Below are 15314 nucleotides of genomic sequence, written 5' to 3'. Positions count from 1 at the left end.
TTTTAGGAGCAGTTATTATTAAAATATTTATTAAAAAAGAATTAAAATAGTAAAAAAAAATTCTAGCCGCCAGCACACGGAAAGGCAGATGCCTGGTCACAAAGTAAGAACTGGATGGATGAAATTGAAAAGATGTAGAATTTTTTTCTTGTTCCGATCCGATGGTGATGGTGCGAGTGCAACGACGAGGCTGCATAAAGCAGGAGAAGGCGATTGGCAACGGCATAATTTTTATTTTTATAAAGCCAAAGAAAGGGTAGCCAATTTGGGTTTGACTTGAGTCTGCTGCCACTTCCGCGCAGCCCCCTCCACTATCATCGGAATCTGAATCCATAAAAGCACAAAAACGACACCAGAGATTGATTGCCATCGCTCCTCCCTTCACCTCTGCGCTCCACCTAATTCCACTGCGGCTACCTGCGATGAGTGCCGCCGTGCCGCCGGCGATGGACCCCGCGGCGGCGGGGGAGATGGCGCGGGAGGCCGCCGCGTGGTGCGCGCTGCACGGCCTCGTCGTCGGGGACCGCGCCGACCCGGTGAGCCTGAGCTGTTGCTTCTTTGCTTCCCTAGATAGAAATTTCTAAGTACCGATTCACCTTGCTACTTATCATGAGCGAAATTTTTATGCGCCAACATGGTGGCCTTAGAAAATTGCTGTTCGTCCCTTTCAAAAAAAAGAAAAGAAAGAAAGAAATTGCTGTTCGATCGGTAGTACTACGAAACATTGTGGTAAGGTTAGATAGAACTGAATGCAATCACCAAACTATTTTCCCGGGTCCAGACCCCTGAGAAAAGCATCTTTATTGAACCCCTGCAGAGATCAGCAACAGTCCCTGGTGTTGGTTTGGTTCATGCTCCATTCTCCCTGCTCCCAGCACATCTTCCAGAGTCATTTTGGAGGCAGGCGTGCGAGCTCGCTCCCATTTTTAACGAGCTTGTGGACCGGGTTAGCATGGATGGGAATTTCTTGCAGGATGCTTTGTCCAAGTAAGTTTTACTGCCTCCCCAATATTGATGTCTATTAAAATTATCATTCAGAGCTGTTTGCCGCTTGAATTCATATAAGCTTTGCATTACCAGAGTGCCCTGTATGCTCTCATTGATCAGATTGTTGAAAAGTTTAAATAATCTGTCTAATATTTGAAAAAACAAACTGTTCAGTTTCGAGTAAATAAAATGACCATCCATGTCAGAGATTCAAAATTTGTAAGGAACTGTTGGACTGATGAGATTGGTTGATCATGTTATAATTTCAGAACAAGGGAGGTTGATGATTTCACATCTAGGCTCTTAGAAATTCACAGGAAAATGATGGAAATAAATAAGGAAGAGGTAATTTGCTCTGCTTTACTCTCTTCTTTTTTTTGCAAGGAAAATTTACTAACTGAGTTTATTTATGAACCTTGCTATTATTAAGCACAACTTATCTCTAAATTCATGGTGTTAACTTCTTAACCTGAATATTAAATATTAGTACGCATTGCCTAAAAGAACTTTCCTCCGTCATCTTTTTGGGGTTGGGGAGGGTGGTAACGTATTTTGTATGGAAGTATTTAACAGTGATCCAATATTTACCAGAATATTCGCTTAGGGTTGCACCGATCAGATTATATGCTGGATTCAGAAACAAGTTCTCTTCTTCAAATAGAGCTCAACACCATTTCAGCATCATTTCCTGGGCTTGGTTCCTTAGTTGGTGATCTTCACAGGTAACACCCAGCCATTCATTTCTATGATTGGACTTTCTTTCTGTATATGAATGTACTTTCTCTTTCTTTTAGAAGCTGATAAAAGAATTAGAAAATGCTGTCATGATTTAATGAAAACTTAGGATGTAAAAGCTATGTTCTTTTTAAAATTACAGATTTGTCAAACTTGCTAAATTAGACATGGTAGAACAGTAGGTCTGTAATAATGGCCACTTCATATGTTTAATTTTACATTCATATGGAAAATGAATATCATTATTTATCCACAGAGCTATCCATCACAAAATCTTCATGCATGATTTTCTGAGTAGCCTCTAATATTTATTTACCTTGCTCATTGTTTTTCGCCTTTACTTGTACATAGACTCTCTTGGCTTTGCCTCCTGTTTCCATTAAGAAAAAGAAAAGAAAGGAAAAATGAATGACAAGATTCAGTCAAGTAGCACACTTTGCAAAACTATTATTTTGCAACCACATTACTGATACCAGTTGGAAATTTATCAATCTAGAAGTAAGGAAAAGCTAGCGATATATTATGTATCCACTGCATGCTTTTCTAGTAGGGCTATAATTCTCTGGAGGACGAAGGTATATAGTGCTAAAGAGATTCTATTGACAGCTCCAAGTTCTGTGCGTACAATTTATTTCTATTTCTTACCAATGAATCTAGCTGGACGTTTCTCTTTTTTTGCGAGTGGGGATTCTTATTTGTTCAATATGTAAGCATTATTATTATTGCATCTTCAACATGATGTAGATACAAAATTGCTCTGCAGGACCTTAATTAAACAGCATGGGACTTTATTAGGTCTGGAGCACAAGAGGGTTCCTGCAAATGCGGCTAACACTCAATTTGCTGAAGCATTGGCCCAAGCATGGGCTGAGTTTAATATTGACAGGTTTGGTATGCTTTGTTTGAAGATATATGTTTCTTATGCATTACACTGCTATTTAATGAATATTAATTGTTATCTTTTCCATTATTTTCTCAGTGCTGTAATTATGATGATTGTTCAGCCAGAAGAGAGAAATATGTATGATCAATACTGGATTTCGACACATTTGCAAGACTCATATCCTTTTATGTTCTGCCTTCATGTTTTCCTAATGATCAAATCTGTAATTCCTTGTGTTGCCTTCATGCTTAATGATTAACTGTTATTTGGTTTGACTTTTATCTGTTGTCTTTTTTAACCCATGTAACTGCTATACCTTTTTTTAGTTTCCCATCCTTGAGTTAGTCTTGTCATTGCCTTTCATACCTATAAGTTTCTTCCAAGTTTTGGTGCTAAGATTGTTTATTATTTTGGGATCAATTTCAAGTGTTTGTTAACTATTTGTTCCTGAGCAATATGAAAAATCATAAGATCAAACTTGTGTTCCCTTGACAGTTTATTACACATGGCATAACAACTATAAGGAAAACCTTATTGCAGGTGGAAGCTGAAGGCCAGGTTCTCCCAGATGGAACTCTTCTTGTGTATGAATCCTGATTGATTACTGATTTATGCTTAGCATTTTAGCATCATCTTAACCTTTCAGCGTGCTGGGTTTATGCTTAGCATTTGAGAAGCATCTTAATCTTTCACTATGCTTATTAATATTTATTTTTAAATGCAGAGGTGGCCAGAAAGTTGCTGTTGTGTACTATAGAGCTGGCTATACACCAAATGATTATCCCTCAGAAGCAGTATGAATACACCTTTTGCCTTTTGTTAAGAGTCTTTTGTGTTTCCAGTTATGAAAACTAACTGCCCAAAAATAAAATTCTTTCAGACTTTTCAGTGTTATCCTTAATATATTTGGGTTTCTGTATTTCCCTGTTACACGTGAACTTCATTTTCTGTCTTGCAAATAAAGTCAAAATACTTTGATTTGTATTGTTAGGTATATATCAGGCCCATCCATTCTAGGCCCATATTGGAGACGTAGTGACATACTGGTTGCTTTTGTTGATGATAATATGCTTAAATTGCCATTATGAGCTTCATTTTTGTTCTAGGAATGGAGTGCAAGACTTATGATGGAACAATCATCTGCTGTAAAGTGTCCTTCAATATCGTATCATTTAGTGGGAACCAAAAAGATTCAACAAGAACTAGCAAAGCCTAGTGTGCTTGAAAGGTGATCATTTTTTTTAGTGACAAAGCGTAGTACTTCTTGAACATTTGTGTCGTGCATATTTTGTTCCAGCATTTCTCAATTTCTAACATATAATTATTGGGTCATTATTAGTCTTTGGTGTAATATTTAAAACTTCACCTTTTTCTTACTGTCATTTGTTCTGTCCATATAGGTTCCTTGAGAGTAAGGAGGAAATTGACAAGGTTCGCAAATGTTTTGCTGGGCTATGGAGTTTGGATGATGAAGAGATTATAAAAACTGCAGTGGAAAAACCTGAGTTGTTCGTGTTGAAGCCTCAACGTGAAGGCGGAGGTTCGTATTTCCATTGACATATGCATATCATTGCTTACTGTTTCTTGAATATGCAATTTGTGGACAGGAAACAACATCTACGGTCTTGATTTGAGGGAAACACTTGTCAGACTCCAGAAGGAAGGAGGGGATGCACTTGCTGCCTACATACTGATGCAAAGAATCTTTCCAAAAGCTTCTCTTGCTTATCTGGTTCGTGGTGGTGTTTGCCACGAGGGTCTTGCAATTTCTGAGCTTGGAATATATGGAGCTTATCTGCGGTATAGTAACTTCGGAAATAAACACAATAGTCAATAGTGCTTTGCATATGGTGCTGGTTTTTTCTGATGAAGAGTACTACACTAATCAATTTCTGATCAGGTACAAAGATAAAGTGGTCATCAATGAACAATGTGGTTACTTGATGCGAACGAAAGTTTCTTCATCAGATGAAGGTGGAGTAGCTGCAGGGTTTGCTGTTTTGGATAGCTTATACCTGACTGGCAAGGTGATGTTCAATGGATCGACCTTTTTTACCCATTATTTTTGTTTTGCTGGATAAACAATTTCTAAACAATATATCTTGTTTTACGTGTTTAGACAATTTTAAGCAGTCAAAAAAAAAATTCACTCTTATTAGTACTGTTTGAAAACCCTGGATGATTTTTTTTCCCGTGTGGCCAGGTCAAAACAAATGAGATTTCAGAAAGGCTGTTTCACCCAAATTACATTCTGTGTTTTGTTAACCAGATGCTTAATATGTATTTTACTCGAACTGTCTTCCTGACATGTAATCAGCAAAAGAGTTTTCCTGTTAGGAATTAGATCTGAAATGCTGGAATCCTCTACTTGGTTTACCTTTGGCACAACTTAAGTGTCTCAAGTTCACCTGCAAATGTCTACTTTGCCCTTTTCATTATCCTGTTATCAATGGGAAAAAGGTCATGCTCATTTGCTTGCTTCGTGCAGTGAGATGAGATAACAAAAGGAGCGTCAGCTACAGCTTTCAGTGGCGACATACACCGACAATGGATCATCATGTTCTTCATTTAGATCGACAGAGAATAACTGAATAAGCTGCTGCAGACTAGTGCCATTTCTGTGACACCACGTCACATTGTTTGATGAATTCCTTCTATCTGTCCCTGCCAAGGAAGAGAATAGACATATTATTATGTGTAGATTAAATGTGCATGAAATCCATGGAAATAATGAAGGATAAACCACGTGCCCATAGCTGTGAGATATGTCGGCGGTGCCGTTTCTTGGTCCTGATCACCTTGACAGCAACGGGAAATCCTGTGTTTCTGTTGAGGACACGTGGTGTGCACCATCAGTGTGAATTTAACCATTGTTAAAGGCAGCACAAGAGCATTGAGTTGGAAGACAGCATAGCGGAAGAAATCTGCAGCTCATTCCTTCCGGTACTGTATGCCAGAGCAGAGAGAGAGATCCTAATATAAACTATACTAAAGATTGCAAACTCCGAACGAGCCGTGGTCGGCTGGTTCTCCCGTCGTGGAAACCATCGGTCGTGTTGCGCTAACGTGTGAAAGGTTAATGGGCAGAGGGGGTAAATAGCCTAATAAAAATTTCTATAACAACACTTAACAAAATGGTTAGACAATTATGAGGCGAAGCCAGTGTTGCGCTAACCTACTCAAAATGCAAGTCACTTACTATAATTCTAGGTTAGATAGAATTTATTCACACAATAGCTATGACACTACCCTATGTTAGTGTGCTCTCAAAGGCTAACTAAAGAGCCATATCAACCAAGCAAACAAGCTCTCATAATTAGTTACACTAAAGAGCTTGACAACTAGTTTGCGGTAATGTAAGGAGAGTGATCAAGAAGGTTATACCACCGTGTAGATAAAGGAACCAATCAATCACAAGGATGAATAACAATGAAGACCAATCATCTCGGAATCAATGATGAACATAATGATTTTTACCGAGGTTCACTTGCTTGTCGACAAGCTAGTCCTCGTTGTGGCGATTCACTCACTTGAAGGTTTACGCGCTAATTGGCTTCACACGCCAAACCCTCAATAGGGTGCCGCACAACCAATACAAGATAAGGATCATACAAGCCACAAGCAATCCACTAGAGTACCTTTTGGCTCTCCGCCGGGGAAAGGTCAAGAACCCCTCACAATCACCACGATCGGAGCCGGAGACAATCACCACTCTCCGCTCAACGATCCTCGCTGCTCCAAGCCATCTAGGTGGCGGCAACCACTAAGAGTAACAAGCGAAATCCGCAGCGAAACACGAACACCAAGTGCCTCTAGATGCAAACACTTAAGCAATGCACTTGGATCTTTTCTCAATCTCACAAAGATGATGAATCAATGATGGAGATAAGTGGGAGGGCTTTGGCTAAGCTCACAATGTTGTTATGTCAATAAAAATGGCCAAAGGTGTGAGCTTCAACCGGCCATGGGGCTTAAATAGATGCCTCCACGAAATAGAGCCGTTGTACCCCTTCACTGGGCACAACTCGGGCTGACCGGACGCTCCGGTCAAGTTGACCGAACGCTGGACCTCAGCGTCCGGTCGCCCGACGACAGCCACGTGTCCCGATCACAACGGTCACTTAAGTTGACCGGACACTGCGAACAATACTGACCGGACGCTGAGCCACCAGCGTCCGGTCGTTTCTAGTAAGGTTCCAGAAACGTCTTTTGCCCACCGGACGCGTCCGGTCATGCACGACCGGACCCTGCCAGCGTCCGGTCAGAAACCCTAGCTTCTGTGTGCTGCCCGACAACAGGACCGGACACACCTCACCAGCGTCCGGTCATTCAGGACCCAGCGTCCGGTCGTTTGACCGACGCCAGCTTCTCTGCTGTAACAACTGACCGGACGCGCCGGTCTGCCTGAGACCAGTGTCCGGTCACCTTGTGACCAGCGAGTCTAACTCCTTTTCACTTCTAACTTCTTCACCCTTGTTTAAATGTGCCAACCACCATGTGTATCACCTTGTGCACATGTGTTAGCATATTTTCACAAACATTTTCAAGGGTGTAAGCATTCCACTAGATCCTAAATGCATATGCAATAAGTTAAAGCATCTAGTGGCACTTTGATAACCGCATTCCGATACGAGTTTCACCCCTCTTAATAGTACGGCTATCAAACCTAAATGTGATCACACTCTCTAAGTGTCTTGATCACCAAAACAAAATAGCTCCTATGGTTTATACATTTGCCTTGAGCTTTTTATTTTTCTCTTTCTTCTTTCCAAGTCCAAGCACTTGATCATCACAATGGCATCATCATTGTCATGCTATGATCTTCATTTGCTTCACCACTTGGAGTGTGCTACCTATCTCATGGTCACTTGATAAACTAGGTTAGCACTTAGGGTTTCATCAATTCACCAAAACTAAACTAGAGCTTTCAACGCGGCATTGGCCTATTGGGTATGTTGCCCTGCTGGCCCTTTTTAAGGGCAAGGGCAATGTTTGAGGCTCAATGAGTGTTGTCACCGGCTGAATTTGATGTGAAAGGAAATTCCCTATTTGACACTAGAAAACATTTCCTTCCATATTTGACACCAAAACTTAGAACTTCCCTATCTAACACTCATTTCATCTTTGTTCCCTAATTGACACTACCGCCAGTGACGATAACGGCGTTATGTCTAAGACGAAAAGATCATCTTGTTCCTCCTATGTGAGATTCACACAGAAGATAAGCAACTAAAATACCGAAAAAACATCTACAAATAAATAAATGAGACAAAAAAATATACAGGAGTAGGAAGACGGTATGCCTGAAAAAACCATGGTCTTTTTGTCTTGAACCTAGAGCCTGATTGGTTAATAGCTAAATTTTGATTTCCAAATCTTAGGCAAGCCAAAATTTTGGTAGCCATTTGGTTTGTTATCAATTGCCAACACCTCACAATTAGCATGTCAAATCTATGGCAAAAAAGTTTGTCCTAATTTTGACAACTTTTTCTTGTCAAATTTTTGGCATGACAACTTTTGGTAAGCAACCAAACAGACCCTTACCGCCTTTACATCCTAAAAGTGACTGAAATGTCACTTGGAACCGAGAGATAAAATGGGTGACAGAGATTTTAAACTTCAATATTAAATAAGGAATTTTCTGAAGTTTCACTACTGCGCCATATAAGGACTGACATCACATAACTTTTATAATTAAGCAATTGCAAACATATTTAAATTTTATATTTATAATTAAACTGGTCGAGTTTTTTTTTTTCATTTTTTTAGGCGGATGGGATAGAAGCTCGCCATGTGCCAGGGACGTTCCTTTCACCGAAACTGATTTTGTATATTGTCCTTGAGTTTGTAATTCGGGTAGCAGGTGCTCTAGTTTTAGTAGTACGGTTCAGATTTAGTTGGGACTTGGGAATAATATAACCTGGATGGATCATAATTTGTACTAAGCAATTGAGCGGCTATGTGCGGCTATGCGCTAATGATTTAATGGAAGTGCTCTTCTTATGGCACCACCAATGCAGCTATATACCACCATCAACCTCGGATGATGACATAGTTCATACCAAAGTTGTAGATAATAATGTCATACAATTTTGTAGTTGAGAACTTTTTATTTAAGATCGTTTAAAGATCCAAATATCAATTCTAAGTAAACAGACTTAAAATTCATGTTTCTGAGATTTTCAAACGTACTCAGATGGAGACATGTTGTATACCCAAATTGCAGAGCTTGATAAGGTCTAAAATTTTATAGTTGACTTTTAGCAGCTCAAATTTTGTAGTTGATCATTTTCTATCTTGAGTGTCTTTTCTTCTTAGGCACACATGGCCATTAGCTCATTAATTGAGCACTCAACATTCGTTGCATTGTAACGGATGGTGAAAGGACCATATTCGAGAGGCAATGAAGTCGAGGTGCCTCAAATAGAGTAAGAGTCAACTAACGACTTGTATATGCCATCTCATCCCGTATGTCCCTCGATCTAAGGTGTTTTTATTTACTTTTGCTCCTTGGTAGGGATGAAAACGGATCGGATATGGATGGATATCACCGATATTACATTTGTTTTCATATTTCTGTTCGGATTCGGATTCGAATACGGATAGTGTCAACTATGTCGGATACGATACGATTGGATATCGACATCATAAATATGCGATTTGAGTATTCTGATACGGATACGGTATCGGATGTTGGATATCCGGACTCGGATACGGACAGATCTCAACCCCTCTAAACGGATTTGGTTTCGAATACGGTCAGAAAATATCCGTACCGTTTTTACCCCTGCTCCTCGGAGATGGCCTAATACTCATATGAATTTTCAAATACCATTTGTTTTAGACTTGCCCTTAGTGCACGCAAAAACTAGTCGTTTTAGACTTTTGGCTAGCTTTTGGAACTTCGTTATTCCTGGTATAATTGGATTTGTCCTATCTTAACCAACATTTGCAAGAGAAGATCCATCCCATTTGCAATAGCAACCGTGAGAAGTTGTAAATGGAAAACCACGTGAGCATACAACCTGCGTACGACCCTTTTCATCCACCAACGGGCATCAGCGCACTCGTGCTAGTGGCACTCGTAGTACGTCCAAACGTCGTACACCCTACACTCGTGTTTCACAGGTTTTTCATGTACCCCGAGTGTTTTCAATAAAAATTCCCGATCAACAATTAAATGGAGCGCAGAAGGCGATAATCCTCCGGCGCATCCCAGCCGTCCGTACACCTTCCCCATTTCAAACTCTGCCCACCCACCAACGGTCACCTCCGAGGTCCCCGCACTACCATAAAACCGTCACTGCCCTGTGGTCCCCCATGCAATCTCTGACCCACCCGTCAGTGAGCCGCTTCGGCGCATAAATCCGCGCGGAATCCCGTATCATTTTCCAAATTCCAATCCATTCGCAGCCACAAACAAACCCTAGGCCGCCGCCACCCGCCATGGCCAAGAAGAAATCCGCCTCCGCCGCCGCCAATGGCAACGGCAGCCACGCCGCCGCTTCGCCGCCGGCGAAGGCGGCCGCGGAGGTCGCGCCGGCGGCACCGGACGCGCGGGACCGGAAGGCGGAGCAGCTGAAGGCGCTCAACACCATGCTGCTCAAGGAGGCGACGGAGCGGCGCGGGCAGGTGGCGGCGCTAACGGCGCGCCTCGACGAGCTCTCCGCCGACGACGCCGCGCTGGCCGCCGCCGAGCGCGCCGTGGCGCGGGCGGCGCTCGCCGCGCCGCTCAGCGCCGCCGCCGCCGAGGTCGCCGCGCTCCGGGCGCGCCTCGCCGCCGTCCAGGAGTCGCTCAGGGGCGCGGAGTTGCGGGCGGCGCTCGAGGCGGCCGCCAGGGGCGAGGCCGACGCGCGGCTCGAGGCGGCCGCCGTTGAGATGGCGCGGTCGCTGGAGCTGATCCGTGAGAAGGAGGCGGAGGTGGCCGCCGTGTCGAAGAAAGTCTCGAGACTGGAGGCCGTGGTGGCGGAGCTGGAGGGCAGGAACTCCGAGCTGTTTGGCGAGAAGGGTGAGTTGGCGGAGAAGCTGGAGGAGGCCAAGGAGGCTGTTCGGATGGTGTCCGGCGAGAAGGCGGAGGTGGAGAGGAGCCTGCAGGAGTTCAGGAAGGTGGCTGAGGCTTATCGGTTGGAGATGGAGGCTAAGGTGAAAGCAAAGGTGGAGGAACTGAAGGTTCTGAGTGCTAAGAAGGCAGTGGTGGATTCAAGGGTGCACATTTTGGAGGCGGAGCTGGTTGCTGCCCTGTCTAAAACAGGGGAATTGGAGGCTGAGGTGTTGGCTAAGCAGAGGGAGTCTGATTTGGTGAAAGGAGAAAACGATAAGCTTCAGTCAGAGGTGTTAGCAGCCAAGAACAAATACAACTCGTCTGTTGCAGACATTGAAAGTCTCAGGATTGAACTGAGTGCATTGGTGAAGGAGAAAGAGGCCGCTGCTAAGGCATTTGATGCTGAGAAGGCTAGACTTGTGAGTCAATTGGTGGATCTGGAGAAGAAGGTGGAGGAAATCCGGGCTGACAAGAAAACAGCTGAGGGAGCCATTCATGAGAAGGATGCTCATGCCAGTAAGCTGAGGGCTGAATTGGAGGACCTTCAGGCTTCCATGTCCCAGCTCCAAGTATCCTGTGACGACCTTGACACCAAGCGCTCACGCCTACATGGTGAGAAGAATTCAGTCGTGAAGGCTCTCAATGCTGAGAAGGCTGAAGCAGCGAAGCTGAGGTTGAAAATCGAGGAGCTCGAGAACTGCAGTGGTGAGAAGGATGGTGACATCAGGAAGCTGAAGGCAGCATTGGATGAGAAGAAGGGGAAAATCGATACCCTGAGCAAGGAGATTGAGCTTCTGCAGCTCGCAGTGGCTGAGGCTCAGAAGAAGAAGGGTGGCATCTGGACATGGCTGTATGCTGCAACCACAACAATGGTAGCTGCCATCTCTTTGATCTATGCCACCAGGTCCAACTGAAGGACTGCTCTCTGTCATTTCTCTTTCATTTTTGCTATGCTCTCTGTTCCTTATATCCACTTATCAACATGTAACTGGAAATGACTGTACTGTTACATGATGGATCAGCTGGTATTATGGAATGAATCGAAACCATTTCCTTCATGCTGATGCTTGCTGTGTTCTTGTTGCTGTCTATTGAATGTGTTTTGCCTGTAACATCCTGTCATGTTGCGCGACCTCGTGACTATTGGATGTGGACACAGTACACTGGTCAGAGGTGAATCAAATACTACTTGAGAAGTTAAGACATATCTGGGATTGTACTGACATCTAGGTTTGCAGAATGCTTTCCCTAGGTGTCGAGATTGCAAAAGTAAGCTCTGTTTGTTTGGTGCGGTATACCAGGCAATAGAACCATTTTTAGATTCCAGAGGTTATCAGCTGGCATTACAGACCAACTGAAACTGTTTGCTGTGTTCTTGTTGCCGCCTATCTGGTATTCTGGTGTGGTTTTGTTGCTGCTGAGATGCACGGCTCAAGGCTGGCTTAGTGCATCGGTAGCATTTGAAAATCCTTAACCTCGAGTCGAGTTGTTCTTGTTGGCATGTCGGCTGTAGGTACGGACCAACATGATGCAGTACCGTGCTGGGCTGCTGGTGTAAATTGTTAGTAAATTTCCACAGTTATTATTATGACTACTACTATGTTTCACGATTCTTGCAGGTGGTGAAATAAGCCGCAGGTGTAAGCTGTCGTTAAGCTGAGCATGCAGGTAATGGTTGCATGGCATTTCGATTGGGAAGATGATTCAAGCAAAAGATAAAACAAGATACCTGTCTCGAGATCAGAATTTCAGAAGTTCTATGAATCTACTTGTGATGATTGATGCCGTGAGAACGAACAGGCGGTGGATTCTGCTGGAATATCCATTACAGATAGCGGACATGTTATAAGCAGACTTGGACTACATGAGAACGAACAGAAAGATTCAAGCAAAAGATAAAACAAGATACCTGTCTCGAGATCAGAATTTCTGAAGTTCTATGAATTGTCTTGTGATGATTGATGCCGTGAGAACGAACAGGCGGTGGATTCTGCAGGAATATCCATTACAGATAGCGGACATGTTATAAGCAGACTTGGACTACATGAGAATGAACAGACTGGACTACATGAGAATGAACAGAAACGTTATTATGTTTACAGCACTAACAAAAAGGGAAAACCCATCTGCCCACGTTATGGCAGTTTAAGCTCCAAAAGTAGAAATTATCCAATTATACAAGTCAAGAAGCTCCAAGTAATGCCTCTGCTTCCTGTGAATTCATCTTCCAAGCTGCATCAACATCAAACAATAGATTTCAGAACTTTTAGAACTCTTGGCCTTCATCTCTGATATCGTCCTATAATTCTGGAGTCTCTGATTTCCTCTTTAGCAGGAGACCCTTCCACTGCACCAGGTTGCTAAAACCCATCATTCCATTCCCTCTTGTCTTGCCAACAGTACCTCCAACTTGCCAGCTACATTGACTCCGTGGCGCTGATGACATAAAATCATGGAGTTTTTCACCATTGGAATGGTTTTCTTCCACAGAACCAGCATATTTCTCCATCCTTCTCTGGGAAAGCACATGCCATTTTTGGATTCCATAGCCCCAAAAGGACTTCTGAACTAACCACATTAGCCACACGTAAACCTTTTCATTACTAAGGCAACATTTTGCAATTCATTGGAAATTACTACCTAGACTAACAGTGACCACATAAGAAAAAACAAACCAGATTTTCCGAGCTACCACAGAATCAAATAGCATTTGATGCTCAGACTCCCCTCTCACAATAAAATAAGCATGTTTCATCCTCTGGCCTCCCTTTACCCGAATTATCTCTAGCTATACTCTGTTTTTTATATGAGAATTCACATTGACATGATGTGCATTTTCTGCACTAAGCAGTTTAGTTTCTTATGAAAATTATTACTACACATTCAGAACGACGGAGAGCTCAAACATTCGACACGCATATTAGCACTTGGTTCAGATATCCTAGAATTTACTGCTCAGGTTTCTGCATTGGTGAATTTGTATTTTTATTTTATTATTATTATTATTATTATTATTATTATTATTATTATTATTATTTTTTGCAAATTGCTGACAGAACATCCAAGTGCACTATTCGTCATGCTAGGATGCTAGCTGATGAGTGATGATGACAAGGTTTTGTCAACCTCACGGATGTTAACACTTGTACAGAGATCGACCCTAACCAGCAAAGCTTTTTTTTCTCAGATTGTGGTGAGTAGCACTAATTCGCCAAACAAAGAGTTTACGGATCAGGAACCATAAAGAAGGGAAAAAGATCAGAGAAAGTAAAGGGTCGGCAAAGGAGCCGTTCATCCATTCCAAGCGGCAAGTGAGCACATCCATTGTGCTATATGCGTGCGTGCCTAACGTTCAAATAAATCTGCAAGAATTTCCTAAAAAAAAAACTGCATGAAGATTGATAGATGCGAGGATTTTCAGTTTCCTTTTTCTATATCTATATCTTATATACCTATACCTATTAATAAAGAGGCAAATTTCTTCGACAAATTTTTTCGTCCAACTAAGACATCGACTCGGTTACCGTTCACGTATTTCTACAATAAAAATTTCTGCTAACCACCCGTCCAAGGGGGTTTCCGTGTCCGTTAACCACACGTTCAGCCAACCATGGAAACGCCATCCTGGTCACCCACAAAAACACTTTTCTTTTATGTTTTTATCGTTGGTAGGGTCCTTGTTTTTTTTCTTCCACCTGTTTTTTCTATATATAAACATCAAAAATAAATAATAAATGTAATATTATAGCTCTTTAAACTCTTAAATTTTCTATAAATAAAATAAAACAATAAATATAATATTACTACTCTTTGAACTCTAGATTCTTTTCTATAAATAAATACTCCCATCACTAAATTGTTGATGTAGCTTTAATTAGAAATAAAATTAATTTATGGGCAAGGCTAGCGCCCGGACCTCTGGCCCCATGCCTGTGTCCGGACGCAGCTCCCGCGCCCCGTGCCCGCATCGCATCCCACGTGCTTCGTCCCATTCCCAACCAGTGCCAGAGTCTGGAACCGCGGCCCGCGCCCCGCACAGCAGAACCGCGCCCCCGCGCCCATCCCGCGTCCGCACGGCGAAACCGCGCCCCGCGCCTACCTACACTGCTTGTGGATACACGCTGTGGAGGTGTCTGCAGGCCTCAGGCGCCGACACGTGAACTACGACAGCGCACCTATAGCAGCAGGCGGACAGCAGCCTGCAACATAAAATCTACTTTTGAAACATCAAGATAAAACATTTGCAATATGAAAATAGATGAAACAATTGAAACATGCAAGTATAGACTTTGCAACATGTGCAACACCAGATTAACTTTTAAAACATCCAGGTGAAACATTTGAAACAAACGTCTGTAACACTTGAAATACTTGAAAATACACTTGCAACATGCGTATATTACCATTACAACATATGCAATATCCAAATCGACTTTTGCAACATTTAGATTAAACACTTGAAACATAAGTTGGAAACGCTTGAAACAGTTCAAACACGGCGTCACCGGTTGCCACGGCCTACCTGGTTGGGGTCTGCGGTAACCAGCAAGCTCAGGTGCAAAGGGAACGTTGAGGACAAATAGCCTAGCGTGCGCAGGTGAAACGATCCCAATTTCCACGAAGGAAAATCCATAGATTCGAAGCATAACGTGATAGTCCTAGGTGATC

At 42.7% G+C, this 15314-nt stretch overlaps 2 protein-coding genes across 3 annotated transcripts; both read left to right on the top strand.

The window, feature by feature from the left end:
- Positions 1-236: 236 nt before the first annotated feature.
- LOC136505017 (glutathione synthetase, chloroplastic-like) lies at positions 237-5369 on the top strand. 2 transcript variants are annotated; one of them, XM_066500080.1, is made up of 13 exons: positions 237-536; positions 818-987; positions 1257-1332; positions 1579-1709; positions 2486-2608; positions 2702-2828; positions 3146-3189; positions 3330-3399; positions 3712-3833; positions 4006-4145; positions 4213-4405; positions 4506-4632; positions 5094-5369. In XM_066500080.1, exons 1-13 carry the CDS (start codon positions 423-425, stop codon positions 5094-5096), a joined length of 1440 nt encoding a protein of 479 aa, XP_066356177.1. In that variant the 5' UTR covers positions 237-422; the 3' UTR covers positions 5097-5369. The 2 variants fall into 2 exon arrangements, with proteins under 2 accessions (XP_066356177.1, XP_066356178.1); XM_066500081.1 differs by having other exon boundaries at positions 239-536; positions 2702-2783; positions 3110-3189.
- A 4059-nt stretch (positions 5370-9428) lies between these two features.
- On the top strand, positions 9429-11704 carry LOC136505190 (uncharacterized). The gene has a single exon (XM_066500312.1). The coding sequence runs from the start codon at positions 10052-10054 to the stop codon at positions 11558-11560; it is 1509 nt and encodes a 502-aa protein (XP_066356409.1). The 5' UTR covers positions 9429-10051; the 3' UTR covers positions 11561-11704.
- Positions 11705-15314: the final 3610 nt, after the last annotated feature.

This window comes from Miscanthus floridulus, chromosome 14, assembly GCF_019320115.1.
Source record: "Miscanthus floridulus cultivar M001 chromosome 14, ASM1932011v1, whole genome shotgun sequence".
NCBI classification, from domain to species: domain Eukaryota; kingdom Viridiplantae; phylum Streptophyta; class Magnoliopsida; order Poales; family Poaceae; genus Miscanthus; species Miscanthus floridulus.
The sequence above is the reverse complement of the archived record's forward strand: the minus strand, read 5'-3'. Positions and strand labels throughout refer to the sequence as shown.